The sequence below is a fragment of the Clytia hemisphaerica genome, unplaced genomic scaffold, assembly GCF_902728285.1.
Source record: "Clytia hemisphaerica strain Z4C2 unplaced genomic scaffold, Clytia hemisphaerica genome assembly, whole genome shotgun sequence".
Lineage (NCBI taxonomy): Eukaryota > Metazoa > Cnidaria > Hydrozoa > Leptothecata > Clytiidae > Clytia > Clytia hemisphaerica.
Window position 1 is genome coordinate 114,828 of NW_027103434.1, and position 27,998 is coordinate 142,825.

General features: G+C 34.4%; 1 protein-coding gene across 1 annotated transcript; it reads left to right on the top strand.

Annotated features, from left to right (window-relative positions):
* The first annotated feature begins 1,482 nt into the window (after positions 1-1,482).
* LOC136798109 (DNA polymerase epsilon subunit 2-like) lies at positions 1,483-27,983 on the top strand. Its single transcript, XM_067054695.1, has 20 exons — positions 1,483-1,624; positions 1,864-1,964; positions 2,058-2,133; positions 2,539-2,571; positions 2,768-2,812; positions 3,112-3,193; positions 4,797-4,871; positions 5,223-5,306; positions 5,593-5,649; positions 6,297-6,345; positions 6,545-6,617; positions 6,751-6,811; positions 7,023-7,109; positions 18,087-18,225; positions 18,414-18,588; positions 18,721-18,829; positions 25,419-25,529; positions 26,397-26,462; positions 26,979-27,046; positions 27,353-27,983. The coding sequence occupies exons 1-20, from the start codon at positions 1,557-1,559 to the stop codon at positions 27,363-27,365; spliced, it is 1,572 nt and encodes a 523-aa protein (XP_066910796.1). The 5' UTR covers positions 1,483-1,556; the 3' UTR covers positions 27,366-27,983.
* The last annotated feature ends 15 nt before the right edge of the window (positions 27,984-27,998 follow it).

The window sequence follows — 27,998 nt, forward strand, 5'->3', positions numbered from 1 at the left end:
AACCTTAAAGCAATTTCATTGGTATTGTTAATAAAAGGGAGATCGGTACTAAAATCTAGGACATCAAGATGTTCAGTGACATGGTGGTTTACCAATAAAACTTAAGAATCCTTTTAGTACCGTTGGGTACTAAAATACCAAAAACTATTCTTGCATTCAGTCAAACGTTCATGAAACAGCATTGTTTAAAAGTATCACTTTTTGCAAAAATAAATATTATCAGCACTCTTGAGAAGAATGTGTCAGAGAAGAGAAAATTGTCATGGTGCGCCAGCCGGTTAAGGCTGGGCCCACGGCAACAACATTTTTATTTAAAAGTTTTTCCACAGATATCGACCTGACTGCCGTTAGAAGACAGAAGACAGAGTTTATGGGGTAGATCAAGGAGGGAGGCACAAAATGTTGAAGTCTAATTTCAATCGATAACTCATTATACAATATCCAAACATACAATTCCATAAAACATAAATTCAATAAAGTTCAACACGTCGAGAAGACGGGAACGCACGATCGACTCGCCTGGCCGGTGCCATTTTCGAACGAACTCTTTACTCCTCCTGGTACCTGGATCTCTTCTCTCATGTTGATACTCCCTGGCGGGAGGACTTGCTTCGTCCAAGGCTAAAAGCGAAGTGTTTTATCTCCTAATAAAATTTCTATCTAACGTACTCAAGGCGAGCTTCCATTCAATAGTTACCATAACTACTTACATGAATAATAAAATTGCGGAACTATGTCCTCATGACAAAATTCTTCCTGAAAATACCTAAATTGGGTGGTCTCTGTGTCTAAATGTCCCTAAAAATTTCAGTACATGGGTACTAAAATACCACTTCTCTAAAATTCTTGACAACCCTTTAAATATTAATGTACTGTGAGATCGGGTAACTTGCACCAGTGGAGGCTAACATGCATAGCCCTCAAATGAATGACCTGCCTGGTCATTAAAATAGTTAAATCAAAACAAACTTGATTTACAAAATTTACAGATTGTAAAATGTATATCTCCTAATCATGAAAGTGATGCAATGCATAATTATGTTTAATATCATTATTATAATTTGAGATTACATGTCAAGCAGCCATTGAGAAACATCTGTATTCCTGCCATCTTAAAATTTATGATCTCGCATGATTTTTTATCATCCAACCGCATTGTTTTAGTTACCTGCTATTCTGTTGGCAAGTAACTCACCAAAAAACTCATGCTGCAAATATGATATTCTAAAATGGTAGAGTAGAGCTCTGAAAGGGAACATTTGCTTTGAAATTTTGCTGTCAAACATTTGATGGCTATGCAAATTTCGCTCTACTGATGCAAGTTACCCAATCTCACGGTATGTCTGAGATTTTAGTACCAACCCCCTGGTTAATAGTGATTGATAAATGATAGTTAGTGTTGATGTGTTAGAACTCTTCCATATTTATTTTTACCCTACCTAATATCCCTATCACATATCACATGCTCCTTTTTCATATTAGCATCAAAAGCTATAAAATCACAAAACAATCAAACAAAACAACTACCCCATACAACTAACAAACTATTAATTAGAATGGTTGGAAGTGAAATTCGAAGCAAAATTGTTGGTTCTTTCAAGTTGAATGGCCTTTCCCTGAGAAGGTTTGACATTTTTCTTCTTTTTTCATCAAAATATATGAGTGAAATAGTCACACCATTTTCACTCCCTTAAACTACCAATTAAAATAGAAATGGCTTTGAAGAACCAGATTTGCTGACATTTGAATAAACAGATGAATCTATTTTTGTAGTCAGAAAAGTACAATGAATCTAAATTCTGTTTCTAAAATTCTAAAATCTTCCATTCGATTTTTATTTTATTTTTTAATTTATTTTCTCAGTGAAGCATCAAAGTTTTTGGTTGAAACTCTCAGTGAAGTTGAAACAGATGAACTTGAAACCTGGATTGAGAAGATCATAGAACTTGTTCAAAAACAACCTCGTAAGAATATTTTGATTCCTTAAACTTTTTGTAAAACTTCTCTTCTCAGGAATTATCTATCTGTGTCTGATATATAATTTTTTTTCTGTTTAGTGAACTCAAATTTTATTGACCGTGATGTTGTGGAAATAGCTGTCAACGAATGTGCTCAAAATGTTGATACTGAAGGGTGAGCCAACTGCAAGTCTTTTAAGGGTTGAAATAAAACAATTGAATGCTAAATATAAAGCCAGCCACAACAATATTTAAACATAAGTTTTATAAAATCTGAGAACTTTCCTAAAGATTGAGAAAATGAACCTGCATTAAAGTACTCCTTTTTATTACAGAGATGCAATTTTACAAAGAGCGATGTATTATCAGCCAATTTACTCATTACATCAATTCATACAGCAGTGTTCTCTTGAGTCATAAAAAACTACTTTTGATTAATAATATTAGTGGGCCAAGGCGGAATTTTGTTATTTGGAAGGAAGATTGCATATTGTGAGTTTTCCTATTCAGAATTGATAAAGTTTGTTTGACACAAGGCTCTCTTTCTACATATACCATCTATACAATTCCTTTTTTATAGGGAGGATGCTTTTAATGTGATTGATGTTTACAAGTAAGTGGAGTTGAGCTTTCTGGAGAATTTCGAATCCTCTTTCGAGAGTTAATTGTTTTCTGTTGGTTCCAGCTTTGATTTCCCATGGCCCATGGCGTTCTAAATGCCAACCCCCAGATTTAAGTCTGAATTTGAAATGGTATGGTTTTACCTATTTTAGAGAGGAATCCTTCACGACATATAATTTTCATTTCAGAGTACCACATTATGTTTACAGTAATGAACGAAAGAAATTTGTTTTGTAAGTTACTTTTCTAATTTAACAAGATATAAATTCAATTGCAAAAAAGTGGGGAGGCTGAAGTCTCCCGAAACTCGCCGCTTCCGCCGGCCCTGAAAGAAATTACACAAATCTCACAAGTGGAATTCGGTAACGTCATCAAAAAGAATGTAAATCGCAACTTTATCCTTTTTCATATAAAAGTTTTTTTTAAATGACCGTGAATTCATCATGTTTTTTTTGTCATGAAAAATTTCCCTTAGTTCGATTTAATTTACTATGCTAACAATGATATTCGTAGACTTTATTTCACACTTCAGGAGTAAGAAGAAAGCAACACTGTTCAGCTCTCCAGATGAAAAGGTTGATATGTTCGTAGAGCAATACAATATCCTTTACCAGGTAAGAGATTTAGCTAGCTTTCTGATCGCTTCCTCTGTTGACGAGAAGTGTCGAATTTAGACCCTTTAGAATTTTGAGGAAGTGAGAGACATTTGAAAATTTGAGATTTTTGACTTTTGAATTAATTTTCATAGAAAACTTTAAACTGGATTAAATTACAGGCACCCTGAATATAAAAGGGGGTGTGTTTTGAAGCACCATTACCCAAAAATATTGGAAGTTTCTTGGTAACACGTTTAGACAAAAAGACTTGCTTTCTTTTTATTGTCTACTGATTACTTCATCGGAAAACATTGAAATGTACATGTTACAAACGCGATCTAGACTATAATGACAAAACGTATCATTATAAATTTCCCAAAAATTGAGCATTCCTCAAATGAGAAATTGATTTCTACAATTCTTTGGTATAAAAATTTATGAAGCTTGCTTTTAGATTTTGGAAAAAGGGTAATGTCAAATATTTTTTCCAGCAACTTTCTAAAAATCCTTCTTATTTAGTTAGAGCATATGTTGATTTTTTTATCAAATCAACTCCTGTTCTAGCAAGACAAAATGCAAAAAGGACTAAAAAACTGGAATTTGATCAATCAGTATGGAAGCTATTTTCCCCTTTTATAAAATGTCAACGGACGACAGGCACGACGGAAGCTTTTTATATCTGGTACGGCGAATGAGGAAATTTAAGCGATTTTATAGCGATTTTTACCGACGAAGAGGAAAACTTCGGGTATTTTTCTGAAAATCTGGTACGGCGGCCGCCGCCGTACCTGCCGTACCCGTTGCGTCGTGCCTGGACGATCATAAGAAACCATAGACTTTTCTTGTGAGCTACTACGATGCCATAAAATAAGTCAAACATTCATCTAAATCATGCACCACTAAACTCCACCATCAATTAAGCTAAACAACAACCCCTACAATTTCAATCTCCCTTCTTTTTAAGTCAAGATAGCCTACTGAGTTATCTACGCCAATTTCGAAGAACTAGAAGTTTTTGTTACAAGTGTGACCCTTCTATATGTTTCGGATTCAAATAATTTATTTGGCCTAGAAATGAAAACGATACCCAAAGGGAACTAATTTTCGCAGAACCAATATTCGCGTATTTGGGCGTCCACTGCGAAAATTAGTTTCGCAAACCAAAAGGCAATTTTTACTAAGAATTCTCAAAAACCCTTAGGAATATGAAAGAATTTTGGTAAAAAGGCGGTGTCAACCGCGAAAATTAGTTCTGCAAAACGCGCCGATTTAGTACCCTTGCACCGCGAAAATAAGTTCCCGCTACAATTAGTTCCCTTATCTTAGCCCTTTGGCCATATAGCAAATAACAATTTTGAAATTCCTAAAATCTTGTTTTAAGGAAAACGCTAAAACACTTCATTTATTTCCTTTTTTTGCTGCTTTCAACCTTTAAAACTATGTTGAAATAGCTGGAAATATATAACCCTGTCCGATATATTTTAAACTTGAAAATACATGTTACCGTACCCCCCATTTTAATTGTGTGACCCTCTTTGGTTGTGCACCTTAGGCATTTTTTGATTTGTAAATAACATATTTTGATATCGTTCAACTTGATATATTTTTTGCACTTTTACAGAGAGCATTGCATCATGAATTGTTTTCTACTACAGCAGTTGCTGCATCAAGTAATGCAAAGTCTGCAAAGTTTACTGTAAGTCCTATATTATCATTTCTCCTTCTCTCAGCTACGATCTTAAGAAATATTATCATGATGGTTGTCACTTGGTGCACTATAGAATAACTCCTTCAAAACAGCAACAAAAAACGTTTACTTTCTGTTGGTTATGATGATATTTTAGCTCGCAAAAGTAGCAATGCTCGAAAAACTATTTCAAATTACAGATTTCTGTTCGAAATCTTTTCATTTCTACCCTAGAAAATGATTTGTAAATTAGCATTTGAAATTTTCGCAGATATGGAGTTTATCATGAGACAATACGAAGCCTCTATTTTGAATTTTCATTTCCAAAAGTCTCATCTGAGAAAAACTTTACTCTTTCAGCTAAAACCTATTGAACATCTACTGGGAAGTTCAAGCAGTTTGGGTGATATCATTGTTCTCGGAATGCTTTCCAATCTAAAAGAGGCAAGCTCGAAGTTGAATTTAAAATTTATATACCTTAAGTCTCCTTTACACCGGCTCAAATCCGCTATTCCCCAATTAGAGCCGTAAATACCCGCTGAAATCTATAAAAATAAAGATGAAATGAACTCGCAAGGTATTCTAAAGCTTGGCTGATAATTTGATAACAACTTAAATCAGGATCGATGTTTTCTTTGCATCGACCTATTTACACCGGCATGTTTAACGCCGACTTTATTGTCTTTTTTAATTACGAATCATAAACGAGGCTCTCTTTCATTGTTTCCAGGGCAAATACTTCTTAGAAGATCCAACGGGAGCCGTGGAACTTGACCTCTCTTCAACAATATCCTTTTCATGATTGATTTCTAAGATTCAATTGTCTTCTCTAAGTTTTCTTCATTTGACATTCCGCCCAAAGAGCAAAAGCTGGGAAACAAAAAGGGCGATTAAAGATATCACAAATAGACCTATAACTAGTTCTTGAACTTAAGCAAGCTTTGAATTCTGGAAAGTGTATGAAAGTTTAATAACTTAAAATTCGAAGAGATTTCTCGAGAGAGGGAGAGAGGGAGAGAGGGAGAGATTCATGCATCTTGGAGAGGGAAGGCCAAACAAAAATTTTGGTGAATTACATGTTCAGCGTGCAAAAAATATGAACCATTCTCTTCATTCACTTAATGAAAATGCTAACCCCCTCTATCCCTTTAACTTATTTCTATTCTGCTCAAACTTTAAGATGTAATTTGATTTTTGCCATACTGCTGTATTGGTTGTTTTATATATAGAATAGCCAAAAACTTTCGTCTTTAGATCATAACCCTAGGTTTTTACTACCTAATGATTGGAAAATACATTTTCCTATTAAATACATTCGAAGATATCTTAAAAAAGAATTGAATCTGAACTAAAGCTTTCCAAAGGATGTGTCCACCCAATTTTCCTACCATTTGAAACGGATAGGGGAAGTTTTTCCTTGACATTATCATTTACATTTATCATGAAGGTATTTTCACAGAGTGCACCTTTGTTCTGGCTGAAGGTATTCTATTTTCATCAATTAAGGCATGCAATATGAGAGGATATATCATTATAAATCAACATTAGAAACGCCCTGGATGCTGCCTGTGAATTTGAAACCAAAGAATTCATGGTGAAGAGAGATACAGCTTGGGGCCTCTCTTAGACGTTAATTCAGGCGAAATATTGCAAATTAATTCCTTCCTTGTGTTACTTTGTAGGAAAATATGACGATCAAATATTTCACGTCACCGCCCTCGGTTTTCCACCACCAGAACCAGCCAACATATCGAGGTATTTTAATGCCAGTTTAATATCTTCATCTTATCCCGTATCTCCCCCCTCTTAAGTTGCGGTATTCTGTTTTTCGTTGGCCGAAAAAAAAACTACTTATGTTTTGAACAATAAACGCGATTTTGTCTTACAGGAACCTTTTTGGCAATATCAATTTCTTCGGTGGACCCTCACCTATTTGCGTTGCTAATTCGGTAAGTCCTTTTACACAACAGGGCCGCTAACCTTTCAGCTTTGGTTTAGATGTTTAGATAAGAGTTAACTTTGTAATAGTTTCTGAAATTTTTGGTTCATTAATTTTTGACAATATTTAATATACGTCCCGCGTACTTAGGAAATTTTTCAATACATTTCAGCGTTGAGCGTTGAGGAGCAGGGAATAGACTGAATAATTTCGTTTTTCAGGACAAGATGAAAGCTTTGGAGGATGATGACGGCTACCAAAGTCACATGTTCGTTTTTCTTTCCGATCTTTGGCTGGATCAACCTAAGGTAAGGTCTCCTCGAAGGATTCAGCATTCATGACAAAATTTGGAATCACTTTAGAAAAATTAGATTTAATCCTGACCCGCGAAATTAAGCGAAAAATCAGGGAACTCCTCATCTGCGAAATTAAGTCCCCGCGAAACTTTATCCCATTAAAGTAGTTTAAGCTTGCGATGAAAGAGCTGGTCATTACTGAATCACATCTTGGAGCTTTCTTTACAATACGGTTTGCGATTTTAAAAGCATGTAGAATCTTTCCCGCTGACTCACAGCAATTATATACAGCTTATGATATAATTATGAGAAAAAAAACTTGACATGGCGAACTTGAATTTCCACGTCGATAATTTATCGATCGTAAATTTTTTTAAAAGTCACTTTCGTTCAGCTTCTTTGGGATTTAAAATCTGTAATCAATTCAAAAGTACTTCTACTCAAAATTTTCAAAATAAAAATATTCAATTGTCACAGTTTCATTAATATAAACTAGCCGGTACCCGGCGTCGCACGCCGGTTAAGCTGTAGCTGAACGCATTAAAAGTCCTTTGGATGTTGAAGCTGGCTTAAAAAAACGATCAAATGAATAAAAAGATATCTTCAAAGTTTGACTCTAACCCTCCCCCGAAGATCTTTTTCTCGCTTCGCTCGCATTAAAGGGAACGACGCATGGTATATTTATGAAATGCTGATCTAGCATTGGCAAAAACATCCATACGGAGGAGTATTTAGGAGTGCTGGATCATAACAAAAACCAAAAGTGATTTTATTCCAAAAAATTTATTCGAAAAAGTGAATATAATTTGCTATAATGTTCAACAACAACACAAAAAGACTTACATAAAACTGAAAGAAAAAAAGAATGTCTTTTTCTTTTTGAATGAAATCGAGTGCTTCTATTTTTAAATGAAGACATTCTATTGTGAATTTATTCGAAAACTCCTTTGCAATCTTTTTGTTTACATTTTGTCTTCGTTCACTTTCGTTTACTGTTGAAAACATAACAAAGTTTTAGCTATACTCTTAAACCGCGTATAACTGTCGGTTAAGCCAATCAGCTTTCGGGCTGACATCAGCATGTATTTCAGAGTATACCATGGAAGTACCACCAAATCCGACCCCTACTATAAGTATAGCGCTATTGCCTTTAAATACGCCGTCCAGTTTTCGACAATTTGAGAAAATGTCATGTTAAAGAGGAGTGAAATGTAGAAATGACAATTCTTCAGGGAAAAGCAGGAAAGCCACAAAGAATAGTGCAACTTTGTTTTTATCAGATTTTTAAAAAGATAAATAAGTCAATTCTAAATTGCTATTTTTAAACTCTTGTCATAAATTTTCGAATTTAAACATGTGAAATGACGTACACAGCTTTTAACAACATCAACGACTTCAATGTTTTTATATGAAGAAAGAGATGGACTAATTTCTTCTCTTGCTTTTCATCGCCCTTTGAATGCTGTTATTGTTCGACAAACTTTTTTATTTTTATGTTTTGATTTACATTTGAAATTTTCTTTTCTATAAAAGAAACTTGTTTTGTTTTGAAAGGAATTCGAATGTCATTAATAAATACGATCGTTAAATACATTCGAAAACATTTCAAACAAAAGAAAAGAGAAAAACAGGATCGGGCAAAGCTGGGCAGAAATTAAAATTACTAAATGTAGATGGGCCTTAAATTTCAAAACAAAGTCTAAACCAGGCTCTATCCGATCTGTCAATCGAGAACAAAACATTGCTTGCGAAAACGAAAGTATAACACACCGACAAAATGACACACACATTACGGCTAGTAATATATAGATTCAGTTAGCATCTATGTTAACAGCAAGATTCCATTTATTATTGCGGAATAATCCTTTGGCAAGATCTGCGTACGCGGGAAGTAATTTTGTATATACGTTCGGAAAAATGTCCCCAAAACTGCTACCTCCAACACAAAATGTCGACTTTGCTTTGTATTGAAGAATGGCACCTGCTTAGCCAGCGAAAAGAAATATCTACCTTGTAAATTTTATTGGATATTAAATTTTAGTAAAACTTTGCTTCTGTTTTTGTCGTTTTTTTATAGAAATATACATATTTTTAAATCAACATAAAACCCCTTTAAACGACCGTTCCGTTTTCGCAAAGCGAAGAAATTTCGACACTAACAAATTATTTTTATAAGTCAAACTTTTATTGATAATGTTTTCCAACTCAACTCTTTCTTTTTTATAAGAATTTTATAAGAACAATACGAGGCTCAAAAATTAAATACGCCGGGTTTTGAGCAATTCAAAAACAATTTCAGGCTCAAAGTGCAAAAAAGGACAGCCAAACCTTTAAAAAAATTTACTGGTTCTTATAAAAAATAGTGTAAGTGACAAAAAAGAACACACATGTTTCTTGTGCAATGGCTGAATGACCAACAACAAAGATATTACATTAGGCTTTAGGCTGGTAGTTTATCTGAATAAATTGAAAGACTTCTATCCCATCTTTTTGTGAGTTTTTGAAACCATTACTTAGCTCTCTGTAAAACTTTTACAAAGACAAATTTATCAACAATTCAAAAATTATATTATACATTTCCCTTCAAAATTTAAAAGAAAATAGTGCGTAGTTTGAAAGATGATCTTGAGCTTTTCAGCCATTAGAACCTAGGTATACAATCTCTCAAAATGTGCTACCTCTTTATGATATCATTCACTTCAAATGTAGTATCAATTTTCCGAAAAGGAATCAGCAGCCTAGCAATAATTTCCAGTAAAGTAACTTATCAAGACTAGTGAGATTTTTTGCGTGATGAAATTTTGTCTTTTTGTGAGTCTATTTTTGCGATATTGTGTGTTCGGCAAAAAGATGTTCCCAATGTTTCATTTATAAAATCAATCCAAACCAGTCCAAACTAATTTTTTCAAGAACCTTGCCTTGCAGAATAAAATTAAAAAACTTCTATAATTCATATAAGTATATATATCTAAGTAATGCCATTACTTTTTATTAGGCGGTAATAATAACAAGCGTTATCTACAATCTCACGTCAAAGAGTTTATGAAAATATAAGTTGATTCGCCAGTAAAAAACACTTTTTTGTGAAAGATATCTTGTTTGAAAATATATTCGAGCTAGCATCAAAAGTAACATACAGGTACTTTTATCATTTAAGTTGTCTTTTGGGCTAAAGTCATCAATCATGCTTTTGTTATCACTTTATCGTACAAATATAAATCGGCATTATTCTAATTGATGATGATCAAGCTCCAATGTTAAACAAAAATCTCTCGAGAGTCAGCAAGCGATAATGGAGGAATCAACAATCAATCAAGCCAAATCAAAATGATTCCATTATCGAATAAATATTGAAGAAATCTTCAAAGACGAAAATAGCAACTAGTAATTATCATTTTGATTCTGCTTTCCAGTACAGTCTTCTCTTTTGTCTCGTAAACATTGCACGGAATAACATGGAACTGGCACAATTTATATTCAGCAGGATAGGACCATTTTATTATTCTCCATCAATCACAATGCAATCTGTTCATACAGTCATAATACTATGTATATTTTGGTTTTATGCTGCTTCTTTGTTGTGCACGTTCACCCACCAAAACTCTGAAACACTGCTGATTCAGCCAGTCGGCCGATCGGTAGTTAAAAAAGTCACCCATGCCATCACATCAATCAAGCTCCTTCACCTGAACCCTGAAGACAGAAGAGATGAAAATAATTATAGTTAGAGTAAAATGAAATAAACACACGACCCATATGAATAAAAATAAGCCTGTGGAAAGAAAACATGGCCATATGCATATGATATCCATGAAACACATGGCCGAGAAAAAAACATTTTGTTTTGTGAGATGAAATCCAATTTAATACAAAAAAGTCAACACAAAGAAAAAGTACTAATGTAACATTCCAAAGGTAGTTGAAACTATAAAGGTGAAAAAAAAATGAAGATTTACCTTTCAATGGGCCATAAATCAGTCCAAAAGTTAATGCATGCACCTCAAAAACCGAAGAGATTCGTTGGTTTTCAGGGCCATCTTTGTTGTTTTGAAAATGAAACGCAGAAAAAAAAGACTGGGGCCCAGACATCTGGAAAGAAGCGGGAAAAAAGCAAAGGAGATAAAGTTTTGGTACTATTACTATTATTTGTACAAAAGTTGCAATTTTCATAAAAGATCTTACATTATAATACTCAAAACATAGATTATATTCTATTAAAATAAGTAATTTATGAAACAAATACTTCAAATAGTGCTAAACTAATTTTAACCCCATCCAACACGAAGCAAAGTCGATATTTCGCCATCCCACCGGCTCATTTTCAGAAATTTTCGTACATATACAGATTTTTTTACGCCACGCGCAGATCTAGAGAAAGGATGCTACACTCCCTATTCGGGCGCTTCGCGCCCTCAAAACGGTCGTTCCGCAAAAAAGTAAAAGTGTTACTAAAATAATTATATCGAGTTTGAATATCCAATCAAGTGCAAGGTGTCTGTTTTGTGCCGTTGTTTTGCACACTTGCAAAACATAAACAAAGATGGCGATTTTTGTCAAGGCAGAAACCTGCTGATTTTTTAAGCTGGAGGCATCTTTTGCATGTAATGACTTTGCTGCTGTTCACACTATGAGAAATGTTTCTCAAGTATCATCATTGAGGCTATTTACCACTTCCTCTGGGAGACGTGAGAGCTGTCCTATCCTCTATTTGCTGATGTGGCTGTCAACTGAAATTTTCGATAAATGGTATACTGTGGTATCCAAACTTCATGGTACATTTTTGTGATAATTGATTGGAGTAACCATCCTTATTATTAAACTATTTTTATGACTTGTCAAGTAAATATCTGTAACAGTCAAGTCAGATTTAAATAAAACAACATTCAAACAATGATTTTTAGTCACGTTGTCAGCCAATACTTTACACTGTTCAACTATTCGAGTAACGCTTTTACTACGAAAAAGATCATACGCCGTCGAATATTGCCAGGTGATTGTGGTCAGTAACATTCGTTGAGGGGGTACGCTGCTTGAAGAACGGACAAATATTTGAAGGAGTTTCCTTATTATTCAACATGACATTAGAAAGACTTTATTGTGGTTTGAGATCAAGCAAACGCTTATTATGTACGTACAATGCAACACAAAGAACGGGGTCAAATTGTGAATGTTTTGTTCACTAATAATAGGCCCGTTTCATGTGACGTCACATGTTTATATCGGCTCGTTACGACCCGCAAAACGGCCCGACTTTCAGAGGCAAAAAAAGACAACAACACTAGCTGGAGGCACGCAGTTTATGTCAATTTTCTCAGGATCTGGAAGGAATTTTGAATAGAAATTTTAATATGTTATCTAATAACTATATAGGATTCTTATACTAAAATTTCATGAAATTCTGATGAAGAGATTTTGAATAATAAAGTCAAAACTGCCTTTTTCCAGCGGGCGCTTCGTGTTTTATGCCTCTGAAAAACCGTAACTATTTTGGCGCATGCGCATACAAACGCGAAAAATCAAAACATTGAAACGGGTCTATACACGCTTCGATTATATTTTGAATCTTTTTCAGTCAGGAGTAGAAAATTTCAAATTCACTGGTCATTCACTGGTGCTGGTGGTCATTATTCAGTTCAAACACTTCAATTCCCAAAAAAATAAGCACTTTAGAAGCATTTTCCTCAAAACTATTGGGAGTGTTACTGGCGAAGTGAAATGGAGATATTTGTGATCGCCGCCTTAGAATACTTTAGGCGTACAAACTTTCGCGAGCAGAAACTTTCGCGAGGACGAAAAATCGCGAAATTCACGATATTTACTTTCGCGAATTTAACGGAAAAATATTTTTCGCTAGCATAAACTTGCGCGAATCAAGACGTAAAATTGAGAATTTTCACATGAAAAAATGGCTTAGAGACACAAATACTTCTTGGGTTGGCTTGAAACATTTGTCCTTTGACTTATTAGTCTTTTAGCAGGCTAAAAAGTGCCATAAAAGTTACATTTTATTCAAAGTTTGAAGTTTTACAAATTTTCTATTTTGTCAAGAATTTTTCGCGAGCATAAACTTTCGCGAATGGCCCTTCCTAGAATTTTTAAAGACATTTACTTTCGTGAAAAGGGCCAAAATTCGCGAAAATCGTGAAAGTTTCTGCTCGCGAAAGTTTCTAAGCCTAAAGTATACGTTAATTGGATAAATTTTGGCAAGGATTTAATTTGGCAATTGGCCAAAATACGAATTTTGACGGGGATTTAGCTAATTTGACGATAGATCAATTTCATAAAGTTTAGCGGGATTCAATTTGGTGAAATGCTGATTTTGAGACACTTAAATGGGTAAAAATTACTATAAAATATACTAAAAAGTTGTTATTTTTTACACAATATTCTTTTTGTTAAATTTGGCAGGGATTTAGTTTGGCGAATGGTCATTTTTTGAAATTTTGGCGGTGATTTGATTGGGCGATATTTGTTAAAATTTGCATTCAAGGGGTTTGAAGTCATTGCATGATTTGCTTTTTTGATTGCACGAATGTGTGAAAACTAGAGAATGTAGTGAATTATAAATTAGTGATATTTTTGTGAAAATGGAATTTTTTACAGTGCCACTTTTAGTTAGGACATCCTAACGATCAAAAAGTCTATAATAGTACAATTTCTATCTTGTTTCTATCTTGAAAAGATCAACCAGAAATTACGTGTAGCACTCAACCTTAACCAATGGAAAAGTACGGGAGAAGTAATCGACTGGTTCAAAAACATCAATGAAAAAGATAAATATACATTCATGATGTTTGACGTAAAAGACTTCTACCCTTCGATCAAAGAGAAACTGTTGAAAAAGGCAATGAAATTCGCCGAGAAACACGTACAAATCGACCAGAAGGACAAAGAGATAATTCACCATGCCCGTAAATCGCTGTTGTTCAACAAAGGTAAAAGCTGGTTGAAAAAGGGAGACGAACTGTTCGACGTTACCATGGGCGCGTACGACGGGGCCGAAATTTGTGAACTTGTCGGTTGCTTTATCCTAGCCAACCTACCAGTAAGATACAAAAGGAGTGACATCGGACTTTACCGTGACGATGGACTGGGTGTACAAAAAAACAAAAACGGGCAGCAAGGCGAGAAAATCAAGAAAGACTTCCAAAAAGTATTTCAAAAATATGATCTCGAAATAGTCATCCAATGCAACATGAAAACGGTAGACTATCTGGATGTAACGCTTGATTTAAACAGCGGCTGCTACCGACCGTACCACAAACCAAACAACGAGCTGAGTTACGTACATGTACAATCAAATCATCCACCAGTCATCCTCAAACAGATTCCACTGTCTATCCAGAACAGGCTATCAAATTTATCTTCAAACGAAGATATATTCAACGCAACCGTCCCGTATTACGAAGACGCCCTGAAACGATCCGGGCACAACCATAAATTCGAGTACACGCCTAAACAAAACAACAATCGTCGACATAAAACAGAAAAAGAAACATCATATGGTTCAATCCACCGTTCAATAACAACGTTGCAACAGATATCGGTCGACAATTCCTGAATCTTGTCAAAAAGCACTTCCCCAGAGGACACAAATTCAACAGAATCTTTAACAAGAACAGTATAAAGGTCAGCTACAGTTGTATGCCAAATATGAAATCGATAATCAACATGCATAACAAAAAAGTTTTGTCTACCAACGAAAACACAAACGAAAACCAGACCTGTAACTGTACACAGAGACAGCTATGTCCCATGCAGCAGAACTGCCTGGTAAAAAGTATCGTTTACGAAGCAACAGTCACCAGCGATTTACTAAACTACGGAGAGAGGAAATACATTGGACTTTGTGAAAGTACGTTTAAAAAAAGATTCACCAGCCACAAGTCAAACTTTAACCTAGAAAGATACCGCAACAACACAGCTTTATCCGCTGAAGTATGGCGTATCAAAGACCTAAACGGCGAACCAACCGTATCCTGGCGAACCATTCGCAAATCCAAAGCATTCACTCCAGATACCAAACGATGCAATTTGTGTCTTGCCGAGAAATTCGAGATCGCGAACTATCCTGGCAAGAACTTACTGAATAAGAGATCAGAAATTATTGCCACAGACGAAAATTTCAGCTTGATATCTTTGAACCACCTGATGACGTTCAAATGTGACGTCATAAATATTTTTTGAAGACAACATATTGTATTTTATTTTCTAACGTTATCTCATTTCACTGAAGATTGGTGCCTGTGCACCATGAAACTCTGAGTTTGAAACAAAGATATTGTGTCAACTCTTTATTATAATAGTACAATTTCTTGTTAACTACACATCATTGTGTTATTGTTTTTATGACCTCGTGATTGAGTCTTTTTTCTAAGGGTATGTATGTTGAAAAATTCTAGAAGGATCTATTAAAACTCATCAAATTATTTTTAGCTCAAAAGCCTTGTATGAAATACCCTTTTAGAAACCAAAAGACACTGAAAAACACAGAGAAAACTTGAAATATATTTTTGAATTTTAAATAAGATAAAAGCATTTTTCAACCAAACCAAAACATGATATGTGAAATTTTGCATTTCATAAGTTTCTTAGTTTACACTGTAATACCCTATGTCCGCTATGTTATTAAAGTCTATTCACGATAAGTGTGCACTCTTTTTTCTTTTACCTATAACTTTTGAAGGAATTCTTCAATCTTTATAAATTTGGTAGCATTGGAAAGATATTAGTGAGTGGAATAATTTGAAATAAAAAAAACTTTAAAAAGATTGTAAAAATGAAGATGAAAATGAAGAAGAAAAAAATGAAGATCTTGTAGAAAAGTGCTATAACTATCATTTTCACTGAAGTGAGTCCTTAATCATCGAACGTCATCACTGTGAAAAAAATTCTCAAAAATAATCATTCAGTCAAAAGATATCAAACAAAGTTATAAGCTGATTGAAGTCTAAAAACGCTGTTTTCTGCAGTTTTTTGCTGTTTTTTGGGGTCAATCACTTATGAACTTTGTATCATAACTTTATATTGAATAAATATTTTAATAAAATTTCTTCACAGTGATTATCTCCTAAGATCAAAGAATCTCTCCAGTGAAAATGAAAGTTATAGCACTTTTCTACAAGATCTTAATTTTTTTCTTCTTCATTTTCATCTTCATTTTTAGAATTTTTTTTAAGATTTTTTTATTTCAAATTGTTCCACTCACTAATATCTTTCCAATGATACCAAATTTATAAAGATTGAAGAATTCCTTCAAAAGTTATAGGTAAAAGAAAAAAGAGTGCACACTTATCGTGAATAGACTTTAAGTCCATACTACCACGATGCTACTCTTTAGAGTTTTTATTTTTTTATTTTTGTTTATTTACCTTGTGGAAATTTATATTGAACAGATATCTTTATACTTTTAATCAGGGAGATTTATTTAAAGCTACAAGTATTACACAATCGAGCAAAAATGACTTTTTGTCTTCTAACTTTCCAACATCCTCTTCTTTGGCATTATTGTTATGACTCACTGGAAATATAAATTCTAGGTGTAATGTAAAATTCTTATTAGTTTGTTTTTTTAATTCGATTTCTTGTACATTTTGAGATTTCCTTGCTTTGCGAAAACAGAACGCTCGTTCCTTTTATGTTGATTTCAATGCATTTACCGGACTTGCTAGCTTTGGTATAAGATCTTTTACCAGTTGTCGTGGAAATTTCTTTTCCATGACGACTCCATCATTTTCGAGTATCTTTTCGACTAACGAACGTGAAAGTTTTCTGTTATGTGATAAAACTTCTCTTATATTTGTCCCAGGACAAAAATTTGCATGTTATTAGCCTGTAGCTACCACCTTTTTACTTGATTTTTGGACCTACCCCGGTGGGGTGGAGGTCCTATAAATTAACCTTTGTCCGTTCGTCCGTTCGTTCGTTATTAGCTTTCCTCGTGATTGGCTCATTAGTTTTTTCTGATTTTTTGCACAAAGATGTGTAACTATAAACCCTCGAATGTGACGAAGCCTGATTTTCTAAAAAAAAATTTTTGGGGCAAATTTGGGCCAAAAAACGGCTAAAAAACGGGTTTTTTGGACTTTGTGAAAAATTGGATCGTTAACTTTTTCTGATTTTTTGCATGAAAGTAGGGTACCATCATAGGTAAAAGATGGCTCAAGCAGATATTTTCAAAAAAATTTTGTTGGCTCAAAAAACGCATGTTTATCTATAAGAATCACTATTATTAAGCGTACACCAATGTTCTTAGTTAAATTACTCAATTTCTTTATGAGATAGATGTTTTTTTTGCTCATGAGAGCTTACTTTTGAAGAATGTGTGTGTTTCGACATGAAATTTTGGTTTCTTGGCGTGTTTTCATAAAAAAACTGGCCAAATTCGATATTTATTTATAAGCACATTATCAATTACTTAGGTATTAGCTTTTCTCGAGATTGGCTTTTTGATTCTTTATGATTTTTTGCACAAAGATGCATAACTTTAAACCCTCGAATGTGACGGAGCTCGAATTTTGGGAGAAAAAAATTTTGGGCCAAAAAACGGCTAAAAAACGAGTTTTTTGGACTTTGTGAAAAATTGGATCATTTTAAACTTTTTCTGATTTTTTGCATGAAAGTAGGGTACCATCATAGGTAAAAGATGGCTCAAGCAGATTTTTTCAAAAAAATGTTGTTGGTTTAAAAAACGCATGTTTATCTATAAGAATCATTATACATCAATGTTCTTAGCCTAATTACTCAATTTTTTGATGAGATGGATGTTTTTTTTGCCCACAAATTCTTGAATATGAAAGAATATTTCAAGAGCATGAAATTTTGGTTTCTTAACGTTTTTTTATAAGAAACAAACGACTAATTTTAATAGATCGTCACTATTTGTGTTCTGAATGATTGTTTAATGGTCACGCTCACGTAAATATCAATTATATGTGTTAAATGCATAACCAGGTAGGTCCATAAAAGTATCACTTGTTCTTCTTGAAGGTGATGTCTAAATTCAAAGTTTTGTTGAGCGGTTATTCGCAAATGCCACCTACAGCATTCATCATTTGTGGAAACTTTCTATCACAACCGTACGGAAGCAAACATCAAACCGTCTTGAAGAACGGATTCAAAGAATTAGGTGGGTAAAGTTCTTGATTCGGGGAATTTTCGTGCTTCCATCATGTTTCAATAATTCACCCCTATGTATTTATAACACTTCGTTTAAATTCAGATTCTTTTTGATTGCGCTGAGAGTGACTTATTAAGCCAAGGGTTCCCAGCTAAGAGGCTAAAACAACCAAAACTCTTAGTGTTTATACTTTTCAGCCAATTTGATCAATATGTTTCCTTCGATCATTGAGAGCAGTCGATTTTTGTTCGTACCTGGACCGCAAGATCCTGGACCAGGAAATATCCTGCCACGGCCACCTATTTCAAAATTCATCACTGAAGAAATTCGGAATAAGATCCCGTTTTGTGACTTCCTGAGCAATCCATGCAGGTATGTATTCCATTCCACATAAAGGGGAAGGACATTTTTTACACTCTCGTAATGCTAATTTTAAGCAAATTTGTGTGAGGGAACTTAAGTCTTTAGTCTTGATTTCTGAAACTTTGAATCATCGAATTTTAGGTTGCAATATTGTTCACAAGAGTTTACCATTTTCCGCGAAGATTTGATAAACAAGATGTGTCGTAATAGCATCCACCTGCCCGATGACCTCACAAACATCCCTAATCATGTAAGTTTGTACATCTTATCTTGGCAACAAGGGTGATATGGTGGGGGACAAATCATTTGATAGAATAACCTATTTCCCTACATCTATCTAAATGAAAGTGTTCTGTTACAAAAAGACGCAATACCCTTTTAAAAAGACGTTAATCAATAAAGGATGTACCGAAATACAGTGTGTTTGAAAAGAAAAGGAACACTTCAATCAAAAATTCCGTTGTATTATCTCTCATACTCACACAATTGATTTCTCATTATTGTCAAAAGCTCGTTTAACTATCATTCTCTCTGTGGCTCCGACTTTGAATGCTAACAAAGCATTCCCTTCTCGCTATTCACCATTACCAAAAAATGCAATGTAATAAAAAAACTTAAATGATTATTTCCTTGCTGTAATATATTCATTTCATTTCCAGCATTAGTACTAGTTAATCATGTCATTTCGTATTCTGCTGAAAGAACGCCTCCGCAAACGAAAGTAGATTATCTTTCCCTTCTTTAACGAAGATAAATATTGATCGTGCTTTATCTGCATTTCGTGTGGGAAGTTATTATGAAAAAAATTAGGAATGATGCTCACACGAGATTTGGCGAGCGTTTCGCTTCCTTCTTCGCATGTTTCGCTGATCAAGGTGTTTCGCAAAAATGTTCATATTTGCCTTCATGATCAATTATAATGTATAATGTTTCCTGCCAAATTATGCCTGATTAATTATCAGTTCAACGAGTTCATCGCTTGGCAGCCATTCCGTGGATTAATTATAAGAATGGTGGTTTTGTTACCTATAGAGTTATTTGTCCTGCTGTTTTCATTTCTTGTCCAATTAATATGATAATGCCTCCATGCTATTTAAAATGCTAAATCTACTTTATATTTGATCGAAGATACAGAAGGATTAATTCCCTAAATCTGTTTCTCTCTTTTACGAGAGAAAATCAGCTTAAGGCATTATCATGATGCATCTTTTCATAACATTTTCCACGCAGTAAAAGGTATTACCAATGATATATTATTTATCGCGGTCAACATCAGCTTAAAAGATTTTTTTCATTTCTCATTTTGTCGGTATCAGCACAAAAAAATGACAGAAATCGTTTCTATTATAAAACACAAGATAGTGTAGATAAAAATAATTGAGTACTTTTTAAACATGAAAGTTATTACTTTTTAAACCCAACAACTGTAAATTAAGGGTGGAGACAAAACGCAGAACGGCGGAATGCCGGAATGCCGGAACCGGAATAGCTGTTCCGGCCGGAATATGATTTTTTTTATTTTTTTGGACCTACCCCGGTGGAGGTCCTATAAATTAACCTCTGTTCGTCCGTTCGTTCGTTTGTTCGTTCGTTACCAACTTTTCTCGAGATTGGCTCATTAGTTTTTTCTGATTTTTTGCACAAAGATGTGTAACTATAAACCCTCGAATGTGACGGAGCCCGATTTTCGAAAAAAAAAATTTTTGGGCAAATTTGGGCCAAAAAACGGCTAAAAAAATGGGTTTTTTGGACTTGGTGAAAAATTGGATCATTAATTTTTTCTGATTTTTTGCATGAAAGTAGGGTACCATCATAGGTAAAAGATAGCTCAAGCAGATTTTCGCAAAAAAATTTTGTTGGCTCAAAAAACGCATGTTTATCTATAAGAATCACTATTAACAAGCATACATCAATGTTCTTAGTCAAATTAATCAATTTTTTTTATGAGATAGATGTTTTTTTGCTCATGAGGGCTTATTTTTGAAGAATATGTGTGTTTAGACATGAAATTTTGGTTGCTTGGCGTGTTTTTATAAAAAAAAACTGGCCAAATTCAATATTTTTTTATAAGCACATTATGAATTACTTAGGTATTAGCTTTTCTCGATTGGCTCTTTCTTCTTCTTATGATTTTTTGCACAAAAGATGCATAACTATAACCCTCGAATGTGACGGAGCTCGATTTTTGAAAAAAAATTTGGGGGGTAAATTTCAGCTAAAAAACGATCAAAAAAAGAGTTTTTTTGCGAAATATTGGATCGTGATTTTTTGCATGAAAGTAAGTAAAAGATGGCTCAAGTAGATTTTTGTAAAAAAAGAATTTTTCAGCTCAAAAAACGCATCTTTATCTATAAGAATCACTATTAATAAGCATACATTAATGTTCTTAGCCAAATTACTCAATTTTTTGACGAGATGGATGTTTTTTTTGCTCACGAAGTCTTGAATATAAAAGAATATTTCAAGAGCATGAAATTTTGGTTTCTAAATTTTTTTTAATAAGAAACAAATGACTAATTTTAATAGATCGTCAATATTTGTGTTCTGAATGATTGTTTCATGGTCACGTCACATAGATATCAATTATAAATATGTTAAATGCACAACCGGGTAGGTCCATAAAAGTATCACTTGTTTTATTTTTTTTTATTTTTTGTAATAGCTATTCCGCGGAATATGATTTTTTATTATATATTATTTTATTGCCCCCGCAGGAGCGTAGCGACGAGGAGGCACTCATAGTTTCACGCATAGATATTGGACTGGAATCTCAAAAATTTGCGAATTGTTTTGTTGTTGTTGTCGCGTAAGCATTTCCGTAGTTAGTCTCTTCCGTAAATGTTCGGTTTTTTCCGGGACGGTAGTATACATATTTTCATATTACGTTATATGGTATTATCATTATTACATATTACAATTTTAGTTTTGATTTAGCTTTGAAAAGCTGAAGCGAGTGTTATAAATGCAAATCAAAACAGTGTATGATATAACACGAATTACAATATTACTTGTGCAAATCAAAACAAACAAAATGGCAGACTGGTTATGATGATGCTGAGCTGATTCATTGACTAGAAAAAGTGTTTTGTATGTCAAATTTTGTTTCTTGTTTTTGAAACTGAATTCTAACTACTGTAATTTAGTCAGAAGTTCACTTCAGCAATGATTTCAATTCTTTTTCCAGAATCTTTAAAGAAATTTGCTTAAGTTTTCAAATGTACATTTGATATTTTTGTTCAAACTCTAATTTATTTTTGTCTGTCATTTTATTGATAACTACCTTAATCGCACGATGGGTTATTTTTTCTTATTTGGCACGCCCTCAAAGAGAGCAATTAATCGTTAATTGCATCCTGTAGAGAGCAATTAATCGTTAATCACACTCTTCAATGCCGCGCCAATGTTTACAAAATTGATTTTAATGTTTTTTTTACTTTTTTTTTGCATCGAACGTTTTGATTGCATTCGAAATTTATTTTGTGAGAAAGAAATTTTATCAACAATAATAAAAGAAAGACACAAAGAGAAGAGAAAAATATAAAACTCTTAGTGTAATTTCTGTAATTCACTTTCCTAACTGGGAAAAAGTAGTGAAAGCCATTGTGCGATTAGCTCGTAATCACATAATAACTCGTACAATTCGAAAATTGCACTCGTGATTTTTTTTGTTTCGAATTTTCCTCGTCCTTTCGGACTCGGAAAATTAATAACAAAAAAATCACTCGTGCAATTATATTCGAATTGCACTCGTTATCATGTGATTACATATACTTATTGTTTATAGGGCTTCTTGAGCTTTAAATACCATCATATGGTCGTAACTCGAGAAAGTCCTTCTTAACTTTAGTAAAACAACCGGCAAAGTACAAAAAAGATGAATGTACGCATATGTAAAGTTGAATATCCAAACGTGGTTGACTTTTTCTTGCTCTTCAAAATAATTTACCTCACTTAGAGTGTTTTTACGTCTTTTCAGTGTGGTAAATCTTTTTCAAAAACCTGAAAAAAGTTTGTTTACTCGTTAAACTTTACATGCGCACGTTAAACTTTTTCATGCAGTTGTGATAGCCTAAATAACTTACGCTCCAGTGGTTTGGTGAAATAGCTCCAAATTCTGGCTTTCTAAGTTAGGAGAGACCTTCCCGAAGGCATTTAACGGTGGTTAGACTAGGTACACAGACAGTCATACAGAAACACCATAAAGGGAAAGTATATCGCTAGCTATAAACTCAAAAAGTTTAGCTTCCTGAAGGCACGTCTCTTCATTGTCTGCGCTGCGATCAGCTTGGAGAAAAGATTGCATCATGAAAAAGGACTCTGCACTTGAAAAGAAATTTAGGCGTGTCGTGGAATAGAAATTATGATTGACAGTTTGACCACATGACCAGTAGGGTCACGTGGATATATAAATAGTGCGACATTTATAATCGGCGCAATTTAACTTTTCTCGACTGTACGTCTGAATGAACCACAATGGCATTCCTTTACTTTTCTTTTGACCAACAACATAGAAGATTTTGCTTGAGAAGTGCAATCACAGCGTACGCTAGTGGAGCCCGGGCCTTAACTAGGATAAGTGAGTTTCTATTTCACCCAACTTAAGATGGCGCAGAACTTTTTGATAAATTTTATACGTAGTATCCTCTTGACTAATTGTTTATTAGGCAAAGTAGCAATAGAAAAATGTTGAAATATAGCAGCCAATAAAAAAAAAGCAAGCTATTTCTGATTGGTTACCTTGTGGATTTATTCACTGCATATGTCCATATAAATGAGTCAATCAATCAATCAATCAATCAATCAATCAATCAATCAATCAATCAATCAATCAATCAATCAATCAATCAATCAATCAATCAATCAATCAATAATTAAATCAATCAATTATTCCTGATTATTTTTTAATGTTTAATCTTTAAAGCATTAAAGCTTTATAACTGCATGACATGATCTTTATGTGGGGGCATTTAGTGAAAGCTATGACTAGTTATAATAATAATCTTTCTCTTTTATAACCCCTGAGGGTATATCTATGTACATAATCATCCATAATCACCCATAATCACCTATAATCAGCAATTGGCTACTACCTCATCTCATTGGCTGTTTTTTCGTATATAAAGGAATGCACTCGCTTGTGAAGTCATTCTAATACACCTTTCCCGGGGTGGTGTTTGGGATTTTATGTTTGAGTGTTTCCCTTAGATATAACTAAGATAGAACTAGATTAATTATATCTCACAGAAAATTTGACCGGCTAAAAACGCCGGTACGACCAAGCAATCGTCCGTACGGGGACGTCCTGCAGCGTACCTTGCGCGGCCCGTAGCCCGGCGACCGGTAACGGTGGAGTGATGAAATTTGGCATGCTTCCCCCCTTCGATATGCTTGACGTCTCCAGAAAGTTTCAAGTCGTGAGACCTACCCAGTCCGGCGCTAGGGGAGGGGGTCATTCACAGTCCCGTACGGGTCCTTTACGGTCTTATAGCGCCCTTCCGTCAACTTTTAAAATATCAAAACCTGGTCAAAAATTGGGACTTTGACCCGAACCGTGGATGTGGAGCATGCATGGAGCCATGGAGTGCTTTTTCGGGAACTTTTTCTGGCTATTATGTAATTCTATTTCTAGTTCTATCTTAGTTATATAGGGAAACACTCAAACATAAAATCCCAAACAACACCCCGGGAAAGGTGTATTAGAATGATTTTACAAGCGAGTGCATTCCTTTACCGGGTGCGTCAGAAAAAACTTTGGACGTTTGGTGAGCCACTGGGACCGAGCAAAGTCTTTTTGAAACTCAAAACCACTTTTATTAGAAAGAGGATAGTATAACTTAAATTTTGAGGTATCATTCATTAAATTTGAAACAAAACTTTTTGAGATATTGCTATTTGAAAATTACTTATCAAAAAGAGCAAAAATGCATCAAAAACAGGTAATTAAATTTTTTCTCTTTTTTTCTATCTCTCTCTTTCTCTTTTGTTCTGATGTGCACGTTTTTAACGATGTCATTAATGTTTCCACTGGGTAATAAAACATACCAGAGCGGGAGGGGGAATTTTGTAAAACACATTGAAAAATTTTATTTTGGTGAATTTTTGAGAGAATCTATCTGTGAAGAGTGTGATGTATGGAAAAAAATCTCTCTTTCTCAAAATGCCGCGACAACACTGTCTATTGTCACAACATTTTAATTACCCATTTTTGACGTTTTTTTACACTTTTCGAAAAGTGAATTTTAACTTCAAAAGCTTATAACTTGAGAAATACTTTACCCAACTTAAAAAGCTATACCTCAAAATTTAAGTTAGACTATCCTCTTTCTAATAAAAGGCGTTTTGTCTATACCCTATAACTATTAAAATACATCATTTCAGAAATAGACTTTGCTAAAGTAAAATATAACACGTTACTATATTATATGACATAAAGTGCCGCGTGATTAAGTAAAACGTTTGATGACAATAAACGAGTAGTAGGTGGTAGGCCCGTCAAATAATTAAATTTCTTGGAATTGAACCAACCTACTGATTCTGTATTTGTATCGAAAACCCTCGCTTTCGAAAGGATATCAGATTGTCTGCAATTTTTGCCTTTCGAAACCCTACTATGATCCTGAGTTACTGCTCAATATATTTTGATCCAATTAAACTCCTTTATATTATTCAAAACTTGTTACTTGAATTTGACTTGGAGTCATGGGATTTGCTGAGTGCCGTAAGTAAAAGACTAAAGATCTCAAACAATCTGATATTCATCGTAACGTTTATTGTTTTTTAGATATTTGTTAAATGACATCGCGTATTCGTACAAATGCTTTTTTGCTTTTTTTCTTTAGTTCGTGAAGACCATCGCATCGCAAGCTCATCTGTGTCCGTTGCCACTGGCAACACGACCAAGATATTGGGCATATGATTACGTCATGCGACTATACCCTTTACCCGATACGGTATGCTCTCCATCTCATGTCACTTCCCCTTTAAAACGATTTTTTGTCAGAAAATTGGAAAAGGGTGGGGGAAATCCTTTTTCGAAAATCCTTGGGGGATAATTGCTTAAAAGTCGGGGGGGGGAATATTCTGCGGGAGACTTTTATTTTTCTTCATTTGTTACGCAAAAAAATTAACATTTCAAGTTGTGACATTAACTTTTTATTCTTTACATAAAAAAACTTATCCATTTCATTCTGTGGAAGTTTTTTTCATTTTTTCATTGTATTTACGAAGATAACTTGAACACTCTCGGGTACCTAATAAGCCGGGGGCGGGGGGGTTGGAATAAAAATGTCCTGGGTGGAAATTTTTTGGAAAGGAGGCTAATACACCAGAATTAGGACAAAAGAGGGGAACTTTCAAAAACATTTTCCCAAAAATTAATTAGCGCGGGGGGGGGGGGCTATTAGGTACCCGAGAGTAGAAGCAGCAAAAAGTACAAACACACAAACAATTTAGAGGGGATTTTCATGAAATCTTAGGGGGGGGGGAATCTTTTTAAATTTTCAAGGGGGGGCAACCTGCCATGCCACTATGACTCCATAAAGATGGAAGCTAACGCACGGTGTTTTGCCAAACTTTCGAATTTTGTTAGTGAGCTCTCTTTGATTTACAGACATCATTTTCTTCGAACTTTCGACATTCATCGAATCTTCCATTAAGATAGCAATCCTTTCATTCTGCGCTTTAAAATCCAATCTCTTAGCGACAATATTAAAAGTAAGCCCATTTACCTACGAAGGTTTGGTACTTCATGGTCTAGCAATAAATCTTTCATCACCTTCCTTTGTGGAATTTGATTCACCATATTTATTTTTCTTCAGGTCATTTGTGCTGATAAATTTGACGCGTATAACATTTCACATTGTGGCACAAACTTTGTCAACCCTGTAAGTTATTTTCTCCTTTCATTCAATTTGTTGTTCATTCATTCTGGACAATTAGATTTCTTTTAGTGCTTCACTGTCTCGTCACTCCTTATTAAGTGGTATGAGAAACGAAATGTATTTCATTCCGTTTGGAGACGAGTTTAAAATGACCTTAACAAGATATGAATAGGTTAAAGCATTCTTTTCAAGCAAAGAAGCGGGCGATGAAGTACCACGCGCCACTGTTTGTCAAGGAACTGACCAAATCTCGAGGGTGTAATCCACTTCTCTGTAAGAGCAATACTTTCACACGTCTATCATAGTAAAGCATCCACTCGTTTCCACTTAACTTCATAAACAGAGATGCCTAGAGGCTTGTGAAATAAAAAAGTATATCCTATGTGCTTATCATGTGATCAGTTGTGAAATGTGTTTCTAAAAGAACCTGACACAACACAAACAATCCTACGATATGTACGAGTTATATTCCCCGGTAGATTTTGAATTTGACTGTGACTGTTTGCTCCACTTTCTTAGGGTTCGTTTGCGCGGAATGAATACTGTTTCAAAGTCTACTGGCCAGCTAACAAAGAGACTGAGGATTGGTAAGCAGCATGCTTTCTTCATATCTTTTCATATCATTTTGTTTTTCACCCAACCAATAGATCCCCTGGCTGTGAAAGTTTTAGCTGTTTTAGATCGAATTAGAATTGAAATCAGAAAGTTTCAAAGTTTCCTACAAAAATCAAATCCATTTTTGAACTTGGAAAGTTTCTAAATTTTAACATACCCTTAACATCTTTATGACCCTTCCCCCGGACGGAGATTTCATTCATCTTTTGTAATGTTCGGGAAAGGAATTTCCGCGTTGATGACCTGTTTTATCTTATGTTGCATTTTTTTATGTTCAGCAAAATTGATTGATGAATGGGGGTTCGTTGTAATGGGAGGCGTTGAAGGAGATTGACAGAGGGTTGTCCATTTCATGGATGATTGAGTGTGGTCAAACGGAGCCTCTCATTTTCTCCTCGACCGAGGTGCCACCAAATGGCCTTCTTCGACATTTGGACGTTGGACTTTTCCAATTTACATCATTTCTATCGAACAATTTGTGGACTGTGGAAATGGCCTGACGATCAACCCCATGAAATTTTGCGAAGAGAAAAATCTTTTAATCAACAAGACACATTGACAATGTGTGAAGTCTATGGTCTTGTTCTAAATACAGACATTTTGTTTTGTTTTGAGGGAGTCTAGTTTCATGCCGACTTTTCAAGTGTGCTTATTTTTATCCCATTTTTTTAAAGGAGTGTTACAGCAAAAAAAAAACGAAACAAATAGTGTCTTATCATTTCACTTCGTCTTCGCTTTGAATTTAAGAATTAGCATTACAAATCAAACTGGACTTTGCTGGTCTGCCTAGGAAATATATTTTGGCATGTGTGAAAGATTTTAACATCCATGTTATATGATTTTGTGATGTATATGATAATACATGCTGATAATCTTCAAATACTCGAAAGAAAGGCAATACATTTTAAATTGATTTGACTCGTG

What these genes read in the sequence shown, in the direction of transcription:
- LOC136798109 (XM_067054695.1), top strand. Translation starts at nt 1,557, where the DNA reads ATGGTTGGAAGTGAAATTCGAAGCAAAATTGTTGGTTCTTTCAAGTTG. An exon ending in ACTTGTTCAAAAACAACCTC is followed by an intron (nt 1,965 to 2,057) that starts GTAAGAATATTT and finishes TTTTCTGTTTAG; the next exon opens with TGAACTCAAATTTTATTGAC. An exon ending in TTTGGCTGGATCAACCTAAG is followed by an intron (nt 7,110 to 18,086) that starts GTAAGGTCTCCT and finishes TTCTTCTTGAAG; the next exon opens with GTGATGTCTAAATTCAAAGT.